Genomic DNA, 16,110 nt, shown 5'->3' on the forward strand with positions numbered 1-16,110 from the left:
GAAAACACTGTCAGCTTTTGGAGACTTCTGAGAAGCAAAAGCCACCCGCGTCACTGCTGGCGTGGGCTCATCAGCCAACTTTAAAGTATCCCGTACTGAAATAATCAGGGCTTCCACTAATGCGCGTTCCCGCGCTGCAGCTAAAGAGGAAAGGTCCTTTTCACCATCTGACTGCGAGGACAGCGACCTCTCAGGTAGGGGGGGCGTCTGGGGAACCCCATCAGCCTCTGAATCAGAGGACACCTCCATAGATGGAGAAGGCGGCAGCCGTTTTCGGCTATCAACTTTTTTTCATGACTAAATTAACTTTAGTCAGCAGGCTTTCCAGGGCTGCTGAAATCACGGCCAGTGACTGCGATCCAAACTGTCCGGGAGTCGCACAGAGTGTTAATGCACAGTTTGGGACTCCATATTGCAATTTGCAAAAAACGGAGTACTGTCGTTTTAAGAGCGCTGATCGCGGTATCCACCACCGATCGCAGTGGACGATTCATGCAGCTAGGGACCGACACATGAAGGCCTCAGAAAGCACAACAGGGACCAGCAAGCCCAAGGTGTGACGGTGGCGGGTATCAGATCCCTGCCCTTCTCACTAACTCGTGACCAAGGACCAGGCAATCTCACACCCTGCCGTCACTTGCTTAACAATGCCACTCTCAGCTGCACCCGGCACATAGATTTCCCAGCTTGCGGGACCACAATCTAGATGCCAGCAGGCTGAGAGCGATTGTCACCGGGCTAATTAAGCAATTAACCCTTTCACTGCCACCACCGCTACGTTATGATGAGCCCAGCGGACGCTCGTAATTTTAGAAATACCAATTATGACTTTAGAATAATCTGTAACACGCACTGTCACCACAGACCGGAATGTGTAGAGGATTTATTCTATACAGTAGCACTCTTCAAGAGACAGGTTCGTTGTTAGTTTGCATTAAGAGCCTAGGGACAAGTATAACACTTTTCAAAATGAGGTTCAATAATAAAAAGGTTAAAATTGGTGCAAATAAAATATTTACAGAAAAAAGTGTTTCAAAGAAATAGCGACATAATTCAGCAATTTAGAAAAAGATATAGGATTGAGTAGTAAGGATACTTGCATTCAATGTCCTGAGTCTTATCAGAGTTTCAGAAGCTGAGCCAGTGTGATCGGTTCTCAAACTTGATAGATATTCCTTTCTTGATGTTACCATGAGAACTCTCTAACCCCATCTGCCTCTCTCTTTTTCTCCGAGACCGCAGGGGGTGTTAACAGAGGTCCCTGACCAATAAACACAGTGGTCATGGGCGGCCCTAAAGTTTACGACAATACCAAGGAGCCTCCCATATAGACAGATTTATAACAAAATTCATATCTTCCAACATCTACCAGTTGCCTTCTTGAAACTGATAGCTTATTGTGCAGCATTGAATTTTATATCCATCGCTACCAAAGCCTATCTCATAATAGATGCCTTACGGGTCAGAGGTTGACAGCTAGCTTCTATTCTATATGTGATAGGGTGGTCATGCCTGGTCTTAATTCGATCAGTATGACATTTCTCATCCAAATATATACTTATTGTTAATGTGTTATGTTCCTGTCTGCATTTATGAATTGGGTATGGATGGTTAGATGTTCTAATGAACAGCTTGGCTGTTGTGGCATTTACGACACAGTCTGGTCAGCCTTAATGGATTTGCTCAGATTTATGACCGGCCTGTTAAACACCATCTGCTAGGATTTCGGTTTGTGCCGAGATAAGGTTTCTTTGAAAAGTCGTTTCTTTTTAGTCAAAGCCCTCTGCATTCCAGGAATTAAGTCAGGGAGGAGGGAAAATTATAACTTCGCCTGTCATGGCAGAGCTCTGAACAAAATGATTGCTTGAACAAAATGGTTGCTTTTGTATATCCAGCACAGGATATCATTACACAAGGTACCATGTCACACCCCCCCCCCCAGGGCGCCAGGCGCTCCAGACACACAGCTACCGCAGGGGCAGAGACAGGATAGGGGTAAGACACACAGACCAGGCATTCGGCAGGCCAGAGGGATCTTTCGGGGAGGCACAAATCCCATTATCCCCAGGAGAGGGCCCACAACCACCCCCCCCCCCCCCAAAGTCAGCAGGGGAAGGTAGGCACATTTACTCACCATAACATGGACAGGGTGGGCTCCGCTCCGGGCAGACTGCCTCCCACCCGACGTGGGGGTTCTGCCAGCCGAGGGCTACGCTGCGACTCAGGGCATTCCAGGTCGTCGCATCCGAGCGAGGCATCCGCTCGCAGGCTCGTCCCCATCCGGAAAAGGGGCTGTGTCATGGCAAGACCTAGGTCGGGACTATAACCTGCTCACGCTCGTAGGCCAGACTGGGGGGACCATAAGGATCTAGATTATAAAGTACGAAGCTCCAGCCAGCATCAATGCCTGTAGATCACCAGGAAAATTCTTCCCTGGACACTAGCTAGCAAGTCAGTAAAAACAAATAAAAAGAAAATATTCTGAAAAGAATAAAAAAAAAAAAAAAAGACCAAAGTCCAAGCAGGAAACCTAGGTCATACTCCTTCTCTAGGCAGAAAAACTGATGTGCAGGGTTGTGTCTGTGAGGGTTATGTCTGGAGGGACAGCCCTGTGGGCGTGTATATGTTAATACTTTGTACTAATGTACTGCCTAGACTACTCCTACAGGTGGCCGAATAACCCACACAGCTCTTGAAGATGAGGCCGCGTCTGTCAATGGACAATAGAGAAAATGTATTTTTGACTTAAATCCTTTTTGACCGTAAAATCCTTTTCTCTGAAGACCATTGACAGATGCAGCTCCATACCTACTTGACCATTAGCCAATGGCTGCCTTTTGCCATTTTCTTGACCATTGTTTTTTGACCATTTTTCTGACCATTGGCCAATAGTCGTCGGGTTTACACGGGGTTCTGGGAGGACGTCAATAGTGGCTATAGCGGGGTAAGCGGATGCGGACGGCTGACAAAAGCCCATGCCCCAGGAAGCAGTTTCTAGTCACCATGGCAACCTGGTGCCTGGAATTTGTCAGGCCCTAGCTTAATTGCTTAGAAGAGGGCCAATCATGTTTTTTTTTGTCCCATGGCTGTAGCTTTAAAGTGAAAGTCCACCCTAAAACTAAAATCCCTGCATCTATAGACCTCCACGATCGAACACTAACCTATCTAGCCCTGTAAAGAAGAAATCAGTATACATACATTTTTTGAAGCTGATCCTGTCTCCAGCGGTGGAAGCTCTGCGGAAGACACAGCCGACAACAGCTGTTAAATGAATTGGGAGTGACGTCCCCTATAGATCTATGAGGCTCCTGTTGTCTGATGTGTCCTCTGCACCGGACTATACGGCGAAGCCGCCGACAGCTTAGCGTGGGATCGGGGCAAATGGACTTAAAAAAGGTATATATACTGATTTTTTATTTTTCTTTACAGGATTAGATAGGTTAGTGTTAGATCGCAGGGATTTTAATGCTAGGGTGGACTTCTACTTTAAGACAGAAGAGCAATAAAAACAGACCCCAATCAGTCATCACATAAATAATGGTCTAGATACACCCTTTAAAACTATAGATAAAAACCCACTGTTGCAAAACCAAGCTTTTTAGGAGGTGGGCGACTTAAGGAAACTAATAATTTTGGGCCAATTAGCCTTTTTAAAACGTCTAATTTCTTAAGGCCCTGTTCACACCTGAGTGTTTTTCAGCTCGTAAAAGCCCAAAACGCCCAACAAGTAAAATCCCATTCATTTCAATGGCCCCTGTTCACATATGAGCACTTTGTCACCTGAGGCAAAACACCTGAAGCTCAAAAAAAAAAAGTACATGAGCTTTTTGACAGATTACAAGCGTTTTTTGTTAGATGTCAATGCCTGCCTCCAAACACCTGCAAAAAAAAGCCTGAAAATGCACCCAAAGACACGCCTGAAAAAGCACCCAAAGACACGCCTGAAAAAGCACCCAAAGACACGCCTGGAAAAAAGCCCAAAGACACGAATGGAAAAAAGCCCAAAGACACGAATGGAAAAAAGCCCAAAGACACGCCTGGAAAAAAGCCCAAAGACACGCCTGGAAACGATACGCTCAGGTGTTAATGGAGCCTAAACCTTTATGCCTTTTTTGTCCTTTATACTAAAAATATTTATTTTACAAATAAAAATCAGGTGCATACATGACATGGGATTCACAGATATTCTCTAATGGCTTAAGAAAGCTGCCACAATTAAAATACTCATAACTATTCTGGATAGGTCAGCAATAAGCTGTCAAACATCCAGCGTAAAAAACACATGCAAGGGTGCAAAATCTACTTGCATTTAGATGCATATATGTCTATACAGTGTTGAGAAGCATGTATTCTTCATCCATTAATCCAGCTACATTGGAATATAGTTAGGCATATACAAAAGTACAAATATACAGCATATTGTAGGTTTAAGACACTAATCTCAAATATAGCATTTAGAATTCTCTTTTTTGTACATGAGCCCTAAAAATAGAACACAGCAGAACTTTTTAGACAGCAGAGACCTTTTAAACAATTTTTCATTAATCTGTAAGGAGCTTCAAAGAGCAGCAACTGATTGGAATTGAGAAGGGATGAATCATTTTCTCTAACTCATCTAGTTACCTGTGTAAATTTTAGCTTGAAATATTGAGCTCTGTGCACAGGTTTTTCTTTGTTTTATCTCAGCTCCAGAAGTAAACCTGCTTTAAAGGCAATAATACATTTAACCAAATAAAAGAAGTTTGGTCCTCACACAATTACTGGGAGAAAAAGTATGCAAAGACACTTTACATTTCCTCAGACAGCACACCATCTCTCACTAACCTACCGTCTGCTATTAACATCAGAAGACTCGTGTTGAGACAAAGGCCAGACATCTTCAAGAAACAGTTCGCCCTTCTTGTAAGCCACACGTGCCAGCGGTGTTAACCAGGAAAAAGTCATGAAGGAAAACAGTCCTGCATTATCCACTGGATGCTGGTGTCTATAAGAGAGTAAAGTTAAATGAAAACAAAAAAGGATTTGTATCATGTACTTCTGCTATGGACTACACAAATTAAAGATTCAAAATTTAATGTGACACTAAAAAAAAAAAAAAGAAAAAAAACTGCCCATTCCGGCCTAGAGAAAACAAACTCAGATACATTTTTGCAGCAACACAAAAATGTTACCATAAACAGATCAAACTACAATAGGAAAAAAAAAACACTTACTTTGACGTAAGACGAAAAGGTTTAAGCAGATGTAACCCATAGTGATATTTGCCGTTATGGTGGTGCTCACTCAGTATCTGCAAGTTGGAGTGCATGGAAATGTCCAAGGGAAGACCTTCTGCTCGTGCAGCCGTCTCCAAAGCATCCTGGCAATCTACAAGCTTTAAAATGGAAACCACATTAAACAGAACGAATTGGAAAAAGGTTCAAGTCATGTGTTGACTAAATCAAGTATCAGTCTTGCTGCCAGCATACCATTCTTGCCAGGCTTCTAGACCCCTATGAGACATGATGCTTTTCAAATCACTTTCTTAAAGTCCTTCTTGTTTAAGCACAGGCACACAAGTAGAAAAACTGGATTTTTGCACTGACCATAAAATCCTTTCCTCTGAAGTTCGACAGACAAAACTCCATATCTTCTTAGACCATTGGATTATGCTCCTCCAATCAGGAATAGGCACTAAGCAGGAAAAAGCTTTACCAAGCCCATGGGGGCTATCCCTGCAGGCACAACCCCACACACTCTGCTACAGCAGCCAGTTTTGTTGCAAGCAGTGTTTAGAAGACAAAAAAAAAAAACACACACTCAGAAGCAGAGGGGCGGGTGCTGCATCTGTCAAACTTCAGAGAAAAGGATTTTACAGTAGGTTCTTACAAAAACCCAGTTATCATTCGACAGGCGCGACTCCATATCTTCTTAGATCATTGGGATGTCCCAAAGCAGTATATTCATGAGGGGTGGGAAGACAACACAAAGAAGAACGTAACTCCCCAAAGGCTAAATGTAGCCAGCCAGGTAATATGAAGCGCAACCAGGAAAAACTGGCGCTCACCTAGCAAAAATACACCCTCAAAGAGAACAAAAAAAGATTCTCTTTAAAAAGCAGCCTACAAAACCTTGCGGCAAAAAGGAGGCATCCGAAGATGGCAACACATCAACTTAGAAGAATTTTGTGAATGTATGCACAGACGACCAAGTTGCCGCTTTGCAAACTTGCATCACTGAAGCCTGATGGCGAAAAGCCAAAAGAGGCACTCAGCGCTCTAGTAGAATGCGCCTTCACTGGGAAAGGAGGAACCTGACCCTTCAGAGAATAAGACTGAACAACCGTCTGCCTGATCCCCCTGGAAATGGTTGCAGCAGACGCAGCCAATCCCTTATGTGGTCCCTCAGTAAGGACAAAAAGAGCATTAGATTTTCTGAAAGACTCAGTAACCGCCAGGTAAACCCTGATCGCCCGAACCACATCCAAAGAATGCAAAGCAAATTCCATAGGATGCTTGGGACAGAGGGAAGGCAGCACAATGTCTTCATTTAAATGAGAATCAGAAACCACCTTAGGAAGACTGATTTGGGTGGAGTACCACTTTATCTCTGTGGACCACCAGATAAGGTGAACGGCAAGATGCCGCCAATTCAGACACACTGCGGGCAGAATTCAGACACCCAGTAGAGCAGGGTTAAATGCCAGAGGCCCATAAGACACCAGTCATTTTTTAGTCTGGTGGCTTTATATGTAAGTGCCATATATGTTGTTGCACTGTATGGATCTCCATTTGTGTTTTGTACATTGCTTTTTAATCACTGTGGAAGTTTTAATAAATACTACGCCATGAGGAGATCTCTTTTCTCTCCTGCCTGTTAATTTGCCACTCTGGATTTAACATCTGAGGAAAGCATGTCCGATGAAGGGATAAGAAGATCATTCCCAGCTTGATTCCTCTGGCTTCATCTCACACGCATTCAGCTGTCCAGAAAATACAGCATATGGGTCTGGTGAGTGTTCACTTTTTACGTTGGTGGAGAAACACTAGCTGATGTCAGTATTGAATTCACATTGACACAGAATATCGTCTTCCACTTGGATTTAGGAGTTGTTTGGACTTGTGTTCCATTGAAGGACTTGATTTTTCAGACACTTTTCATAATATTGTTTAGTGCTGCAACCTTTATTTATTTATTTCACTGGCGTTTGTATGGTCACACTGTTTTGCAAGCTGTTAATTTTTGTGGATTAGGCGCTGACATTTTTATTTTGGGAAGAAGTGATAGCCACCAAAAAGGCAACCTTTTGAGACAGTGAAAGCAAAGGAATCTCCAGAAGGTTCTTAAAAGGAGGCTTTTAAAGAACAGAAAATACCAGATTCAGATCTCAGAGGTAGAGGGGACCGTCTTGGGGGAGCCATATGGCGCACTCCCTGAATGAAGGTACGAATAAAAGGCATGTGTAGCCAACGGGCGTTGGAAGTATATGGTCAAAGACGACACTTGGCCTTGGATAGTGCCCAAAGCCAACCCACTGTCCAACCCCTTTCTGTAGAAAGGCCAAAACCCTAGCTGTTGAAAACAAGCGAGAGTGCACCTTCAGCAATTCACACCATAAAAACTTGATTTTTCTAAGAACTTACCGTAAAATCCTTTTCTCTTAAGTTAGACAGACGCAGCTCTGCTTAATCATAGACTATAGGGTTACGCTACTCCCAATGGGGAGAGGCACTAGGCGGAAAAATAGCTTGTCCACGCCTATAGGGGAGGTCATACCAGGCATAACCCCTCAGGCTCTTCTCTACTCAAACAGTGGTGCTGCAAGCAGTGACAGAAAAAGACCCCATAACTCAAAAGTAGAGGGGTGGGTGCTGCGTCTGTCGATGAACTTCAGAGAAAAGGATTTTACGGTCGGTAAGTTCTTACAAAAATCCAGTTTTCTCTACCATTCATGGACAAACGCAGCTCTTCCTATTCATAGACTCATAGGGATGTCCCAAAGCAGTATATCATGAGGGGTGGGAACAAGACAACCAAAAAACTGAATTCCCCAATGATTAAAGTAGTCAACCAGATAAAAAATTAAGCTCAACTAGGAACTGGAGCTCACCCGGAAACAATGGAACCCTCAAAACAGAAACAAAAGGAATTCTCTTTTAAACAGCAGCCAGCAAAACTTTGCGGCCAAAAGGAGCATCCGTGGATGCCAACACATCTATCTTGTAGAATTTAGCGAACGTATGCACAGATGACCAAGTTGCCGCCTTGCAAACTTGTAACACCGACGCCTGATAGCGAAAAGCCCAAGAGGCACTCTTGCACTCTCGTAGAGAGTGAGCCTTCACTGGGAACAGAGAAACTGGACCCTTCAGTGAATAGGCTTGTACCACCATCTGCCTGATCCATCTGGAAATGGTCGCAGTAGACGCAGCCAATCTCTTACGAGGTCCATCATAAGGACAAAAAGAGCGTCTGATTTTTGAAAGGACTCAGTGATCTGTAATTAGACCTGATCACCCAAACCACAGCCAAAGAATGCAAAGCATTCTTCTTCAGAAGCTGAGGTTTTGGACAAAGTGAAGGTAGTACAATGTCGTCATTCAGCTGAAAATCAGAAACCATCTTAGGAAGGAAAGACCGATTGGGTCGAAGTACCACCTTATCCCTACGTACCACTAGATAAGGTGATCGGAAAGAGGTCACCAGTCCGACACTCTGCGGGCAGAAGTGATATCCACCAAGAAGGCAACCTTCTGAGACAAGGACAGCAGCGAAATCCCCCAAATTCTTTCAAAAGGAGGCTTTTGAAGAACAGATAACACCATGAAATCACAGGAATCACAGGGTCAGAAAGACCTCTATATCTCAACACCTGGCTTTCAACAGCCATGCCGATAAAGCCAGCGACTATAAAGCAGGATGAAAGATTGGGCATTGAAACGATCCATTCGCAGGCTAGTCCCCATCCATCGGGGCACTGTCATGGCAAGGTCTAATTCTGGACTATAACCTGCTAACGTTCAATGGCTAGGCTGGGAGACCTTAAAGATCTAGATTATTCAGTGTGAATTAGGGCTGCCACGACGCGTCGACGTAGTCGACTACAAAAAATCGTCGACGTGCGTGAAAAGGGTCGACGCGTCAACGTGTGATGTCACACGCCCCCTGGCCGGCAACCGCGCCGCTTGAAGCATTGCCTCCGTCCACACCGATGTCGGAGACAAGAGGTGAGCGCTGACCGTCTCCAGCACCCCTGTACTCCCTGTACTGCCACAGCTTCTGCCGCAACACATTCGCCATCCTCCCCGATCACCCAGCTACTTAGAGATGTCACATGTGCGGCGCTACACCGGCTTGTACTGTACTGTGGCGGCTTGTAATGGCCTGTACTAGGTGGGAGGGCTTACTGGGGGGTCTGTACTGGGAGGGGGGGCTTACTAAGTGGTCTGTACAGTACAGACCACTTACTAAGCCCCCCTCCCAGTACAGACCCCCCAGTAAGCCCTCCCACCTAGTACAGACCCCTTAGTAAGCCCCCCTCCCAGTACAGACCACTTAGTAAGCCCCTCCTCCCAGTACAGACCCCTCAGTAAGCCCTCCCACCTAGTACAGACCACTTAGTAAGCCCCCCTCCCAGTACAGACCCCTCAGTAAGCCCTCCCACCTAGTACAGACCACTTAGTAAGCCCCCCTCCCAGTACAGACCCCTCACATCTAGTACATACTGTATTAGGTGGGAGGGCTTACTGAGGGGTCTGCACTGGGAGGGGGGCTTACTAAGTGGTCTGTACTAGGTGGGAGGGCTTACTGAGGGGTCTGCACTAGGTGGGAGGGCTTACTGAGGGGTCTGTACTGGGAGGGGGGGGCTTACTAAGTGGTCTGTACTAGGTGGGAGGGCTTACTGAGGGGTCTGCACTGGAAGGGGGGGCTTAGTAAGTGGTCTGTACTAGGTGGGAGGGCTTACTGAGGGGTCTGCACTGGGATGGGGGGCTTAGTAAGTGGTCTGTACTAGGTGGGAGGGCTTACTGAGGGGTCTGTACTGGGAGGGGGGGGGCTTACTAAGTGGTCTGTACTAGGTGAGAGGGCTTACTGAGGGGTCTGCACTGGGAGGGGGGCTTAGTAAGTGGTCTGTACTAGGTGGGAGGGCTTACTGAGGGGTCTGCACTGGGAGGGGGGCTTACTAAGTGGTCTGTACTAGGTGGGAGGGCTTACTGTGGGGTCTGTATTAATTAGCTAATCAAAAAAACACTAAATTAAGCAAAAGAAATAAAATAAAAATAGTCGTTAGATTAGTCGACAGACAAATTAATCGTTAGTTGCAGCCCTAGTGTGAATACCAGCTGGCTGTTGCCTGGATCTTGGTTCTCATTAACTAACTAGTTAAAAGAAAAAAAAAAAAAAAAAAAAAAATCACAAACTTTCCCTGTTACAGCTAAGACTGAAGTCCCAGCAGGGAGCTAGGCCCTATCCCTTACACTAGGCAGAACAAACTGTTTGAGAATAGCAGAGCCTGAGGAGTTATGCCTGGTGGGACAGCCCCCATAGGCGTGGACAAGTTTTTTTCCACCTAGTGCATATCCCTAGGAGGAGCATACCCTATGAGTCTATGAATAGGAAGAACTACGTCTGTCGAACGATAGAGAAAAGCAAAAAGTATTTTCTTGCTGAAAGTTTTTTGCCTGAATAGTGAAAACAAATTTGGTCACTACATCCAAGGATTGGTAAACTGCAATATATACATTTTTTTGGGGGGGGGGGGGGGGGTTTAGATCATCTTAAACTTCAATTAAAATTATACACCACTGTTGAAGTGAAGATTCATCTTACAACTTAAAGCTTGCGCAAAACCATGTGATTGGTGTTGTAACTAACAGTGTGACCTACTCTGCGACTTAAGCAGAAAATATAAAAGGCAAAAGCAGAAATGAAAATGCCTGTCTAGACTAAAAAATGTGTTTAAAAGTACTGGTTGAAAGAAGAAGTTTACTTAGTTTGCACAATTTTTGACTATCTAGCAGCAGTAAAGCCTAAGCTAAGCATTTATAGTTCATCCTTCAGTCACCTCTGCATACGCCAAATGTAAAGTCCACCCAAGACTACTGGATGAATAATAAATTTAGGCAAGAAAATTTTGGTCTGAGGCAGATGAAGCAGGGATACAGACTATATAGGAGCAGAGAGAATATACTTTGATTAGCTGTGGTTTACCAACACCCTGTGCGGATGCTGGATCATAGGCACTTGTGAGATTTTTTTTTTTGCCTTAAAGCGGTAATAAAATCACTACTTATTATTTTTTATTTTTATCCCCATGACTTAGCTCAAGGGGGTGGAGTGAAACACATTGGGGTGTGGCCTGGTCAGAGTCCCGGCTGAGGTTGCCACTCCATCCACCTTTACAGGATTTCCTAGATGTGCGGCACACAGGGGTTACCCCTCTTCTTTCTGAGCCTTTTTTTTTTTTAAACCTGCAAAGCAATGTCATAATGTGCTAGTACACTCCAGCAGCAAACTGTCACCAATGAAGGTGCTTCCATCTTCACCAGGTCTTCCTTCCGGGTTTACAGACTCCGGCTGTGTGGGTGGCTGGAGCTGCAATGACGCCATTCCCGCGAATGTCTGCGGGAGCCCCCGTTTGTGGCACAGGACTCTGAAGGTACAGTGCCGGTATGCCATTCCTTCAATGAGCATGCGCCAGTGACGTCACCGGTTGCATCTACAGTAAATAGATCCTAAACAGGGCACTTTTAGGAGATATTTACAGTACCTATAGGAAAGACGTATTCTAGGCATGCCTATAGGTAAATTCATGCACAGAGTTTATTCCACTTTACCTACGCTGTTTCCCTGAAAATAAGCCCCACCCCGAAAATAAGACCTAGCATGATTTTCAGGGATGGCTGCAATATAAGCCCTACCCCAAAAATAAGCCCTAGTAAAATCCTTGATCTCAGCCCCTCCCTCTGCAGTATTCGGAGAGGGAAAGTAGAGCTCCGGAGGGTCATGTGAGTGCCCAGCAGCGCTGTAAATAAGATATTTTCAACAATAAAGTTACAAAAAGGAGACACTGCACATTACATAATCTTTTTACAAAATCAATTACATAATTTTACAAGGACTTTATCCAAGGTTTATTTTTGGGATTTCAGAATGCCATAATGCTGACTCCTGAGCTGACAGGGAGAGAGGGGGTGATAACTTTTTTTTTTTTTAACATTTTATTGTTTTATTCCAGGTTTTTTAGAACAGAGAGAGGGCTAAATGACACAGCACAAGCACTGTACTGTCTATCATGCTTTAAAGCAGGGTTTCTCAACTCCGGGCATCAGGGCACACTAACAGGCCAGGTTTGCAAGAAAACTGAAATATATTACAGGTGATATAATTTGCTGCTTAGTGATTGCAGTACTCTAGTCTGCATCTCCCCAAGGTAATACTTAAAATCTGGCCTGTTACTGTGCCCTGAGGACCAGAGTTGAGAAACACTGCTTTAAAGGATCAAGATATTTATTTTAGGATTACAATCACTTTAAGATGGTCATTGTACATACCGTAAATAAATAAGGCAGCCCCTGAAAATAAGCCCTAGTGTGTTTTTTGTAGCCAAGATTAATAGAAGACCCGGTCTAGTGCACGGGTAGTGCAGGTTTTAATCTGGATGGTTTGTGCCTTCCCCATTGGCTGGTTTTGGTTGATCATGCTTTACATTCATGGGTGGCCTTTTTGCCCGCCTTCCTGCGTGGTCTGTCCATGCCCCAACCCTTGCTCCCTGCGGGTCTTCACTCACATACTTTGGATGCATAGTTGTGTTCTTTACCCCTTCAACCCCTAAAGAAGCTCAACTAGCAAAAGGCGTTGGAACGTTATACCTTCTATTGTCATCCCCATTACCTTTATAAATCTACTTCTGGCTGCACTGTGACAATTAGGATTATATCTATCCATTTGTCTGATGTTCAATTACAGACATAGCTTCAGATCTTCATAACGTTTGTTTATACTGCCCCCTACAGGAGTACCACACTAGGCACAAAAAAAAAAAAAAAAAAAAAAAAAAGTCTGGCTACGCCTATGGGCAGTCGCAGAAGATATACTCCCTCTCTCTGCTATAGGCACTTGGTTTAGTTACAAGTAGTGTCAGAAGAATTGCAACTCCACAGAGGGGGGGTGCTGTGTCCGTCAATGATCATCAGAGAAATGGATTTTACGGTAAATCAAAAATCCAGTTTTCCCTTTCGTTGACGGACACAGCTCCTGATATTCATAACCATTGGGACGTACCAAAATCAGTGTTAAACATGAGGGGTGGGAACAGCAAAAAAATTCCCAGGGCTAAACAATATTCAACCAGGCAACAGGAGCTCAACAAAACTGGAGCCCACCTGAAAAAAAACACTACACCCTCGAAGAGGATCAGGTCCTCTCAACAGTAGCCTGCAAAACCTTGCCAAAAGAAGCATCCAGATGCCAACACATTCACTTTATAAAACTTTGTGAAAGTGTGCACAGACAACCAAGTGGCCGCTTTGCAAACCTGCGTCACTGACGCCTGATGACGGAAAACCCAGGAGGCACTAAACGCCCTAGTAGAGTGGGCCTTAACAGGGAAAGGGGGAATCTGACAATTGATGGAATAGACCTGAATCACTGTCTGTCTGATCCATTTGGAAATAGTCGCAGAGAAGCGGACAACCCTTTACAAGGCCGAATCCCTGAGCACAAAGTCTGACTTCCTGAAAGACTATGTAGCTGCCAGGTACACCCTAAATGCCCATACTCCATCCAAGGCATGAAAGGCTATTTCCTTTGGATGTTTAGGCCTTGTAAACAGGGAAGGCAACACAATGTCTTCATTCAAATGAAAAAATCAGAGACAACCTTTGGAAGGAACGACGGACAGGGGTGAAGAACCACCTTCTCTCTGTAAATCACCAGGTAAGGTGAAGGACAGGATAAGGCCGCCAGTTCCGACACCCTGCGCGCAGAGGTGATAGCCACCAAAAAGACCACCTTCTGGGACAACGTAAGCAGGGGAATCTCCCGAAGATTCTCAAAGGGAGGCTTCTGGAGCTCTGAAAGCATCAAATTGAGGTCCCAAGGTGGCAACGGAGTCACACTGGAGGAACCAATTGTCGGACACCCTGAAGAAAGGTACACACCAGGAAGCGTGTGGCCAAAGGTCGTTGGAAGAAGACCGCCAAAGCCGACACTTGGCCCTTGATGGTACTCCAGGCCAATTTCTGTTTAACCCCTCAATGAAGGAAGGTTAAGATCCGATCCACCAAGAAGGAGCGAGGATGAACCCACCAAGCAGTGTACGTCTTCCACGTATGATGGTAGATCCTCCTAGAAGTAGACTTCCTAGCTCTTAACAGTGTAGGAATCACCAACTCAGATAAACCTCTATCCTTCAGCATCTGGCGTTCAACAGCCAAGGCGTCAAAGCCAGCGACTAAAGCAGGATGGAAGATCGGTCCTTGGGACAGCAGATACTCCCCGAGAGGAAGCTTCCAAGGAACGTCAGGGGCCAGCTGCACCAGATCAGCTTATCAAGCCTGGCGAGGCCAGTCCGGAGCCACTAAGATGACCAGAATCCCTTCTGCCTCAATCTTGCTTATTAGTCTTGGCATAAGCTTGAGAGGGAAGGCATAAGTCAGACGATACTGACCCCACGGGACCCCCAGGGCATCTGTGGCGTTCGTTAAATGAGCCATAAACCTCTGCATCTTTCTGTTGAGCCAAGACGCTAACAGATCCACCGCGGGGGTGCCCCACTGGAGATACAACTGATGAAACGCCTCCGGATTAAGGGATCACTCCCCTTGGTCCAACCCCTGTCGACTGAGGTAATCCGCCTGCCTGTTTTCCACCCCTAGAATCTGTACGGTGAAGAGGGCTGGAACGAGCCATTCTGCCCACCTTAGAATGCCGGCTACCTCCAGAGCCACCAGGCCCCTTTAGTGCCCCCTTGGTGATTGACATAAGCCACAGCCATGGCACTGTCTGAATGGGCACTTGACAACCCTGAAGATGAAGTCCAATGGTCCAGACACAGTCTGATTGCTCGGAGTATCAAGACATCGGTCCAGCGTCCAGATCCCCTGAGCAAAATTCTTGGACAGGACTCCTCCCCAGCTGGGCAGGCTAGCATGCGTGGTGACCACTGTCCAATAAAGGGGGAGGAAGGATTTGCCCACCCGAAGCGCCGGAGAATGAAGCCACCATATCAGGGACTCCCTCGTTCCCTGACTCAGCTGGATCCGATTGTCTAGAGACTGCGGAGTCTTGTCCCATTTGGTCACAATTTCCCTTTGCAGGGACATCGTATGAAACTGTGCAAATGGAACGGCCTTGAAGGTAGGCACCATCAGGCCCAGCACCCACATGCAAGTCTCGAGGGATGACCATCTGTTGGACAGCAGGAGACTAATTGCAGCCTGCAATTTCTAGAGTTTGTCCAGAGGAAGAAGCACTGTGGCTAAGGCAGAGTCCAGAGTCAGGCCTAGATAATCCAGGAACCAGGGCAGACTTTTGAAAATTCAGAATCCAGCCGAACTCCCACAGAGATCGTATTGTGATCTCCAGGTTCTCTGCTTGCAAGAGATCGTCCGAGTAGCCCAGTACCACAATCGCCCATTGGCGTAGCAAAGCTAGCATCGGGGCTAACACTTTTGAAGACCAGAGGAGCAGAGGCAAACTGATAATGCTCCTCTCCCACAGCAAAGCGAAGAAAACGCTGGTGACTGGCACATAATAGAATGTGAAGGTAAGCATCCTTGATATTGACAGAGGCAAGGAAATCCCCCTAATGCAGGAATGCCACCACCGTTCGAATGGACTCCATTCGGAACTTCTGTACCTGCACAAAGCAATTTAGCCCCTTGAGGTCTAGGATTGGACGCACTTTGCCTTACTTCCAGGGAACTGTTAACAGATTTAAGTAAAAACCCTGAAAACGTTTCGAGGTCGGAACTGGGTCAATCACCCCTTGAAGGAACAGGTCTGGTACCGCCCCAAAGAGGCCCTGTAAGCGGTCTGGGGACAGGTGCAAGAAAAAAACATTGTCGGGGGGGGGGGGGGGGCAAGAGTGAAACTCAATCTTGTAGCTTGACCAAAAAGACTTTGTGGACC

At 45.7% G+C, this 16,110-nt stretch overlaps 1 protein-coding gene across 1 annotated transcript in view; it reads right to left on the reverse strand.

Moving 5' to 3' along the window:
- Positions 1 to 16,110, reverse strand: part of ABCC5 (ATP binding cassette subfamily C member 5) — a 273,035-nt gene that overhangs the window by 231,499 nt on the left and 25,426 nt on the right. The window contains exons 3-4 of the mRNA XM_082249426.1: positions 5,214 to 5,374; positions 4,829 to 4,984 (exon numbers count right to left, since the gene is read on the reverse strand). Of these exons, the coding sequence (XP_082105552.1) occupies positions 4,829 to 4,984; positions 5,214 to 5,374 (317 nt within the window). The remainder of the gene's footprint in view (positions 1 to 4,828; positions 4,985 to 5,213; positions 5,375 to 16,110) is intronic.

The sequence above is a fragment of the Pelophylax lessonae genome (genome assembly GCF_965119305.1).
Source record: "Pelophylax lessonae genome assembly, chromosome: 3".
In the NCBI taxonomy this organism is placed as follows: domain Eukaryota; kingdom Metazoa; phylum Chordata; class Amphibia; order Anura; family Ranidae; genus Pelophylax; species Pelophylax lessonae.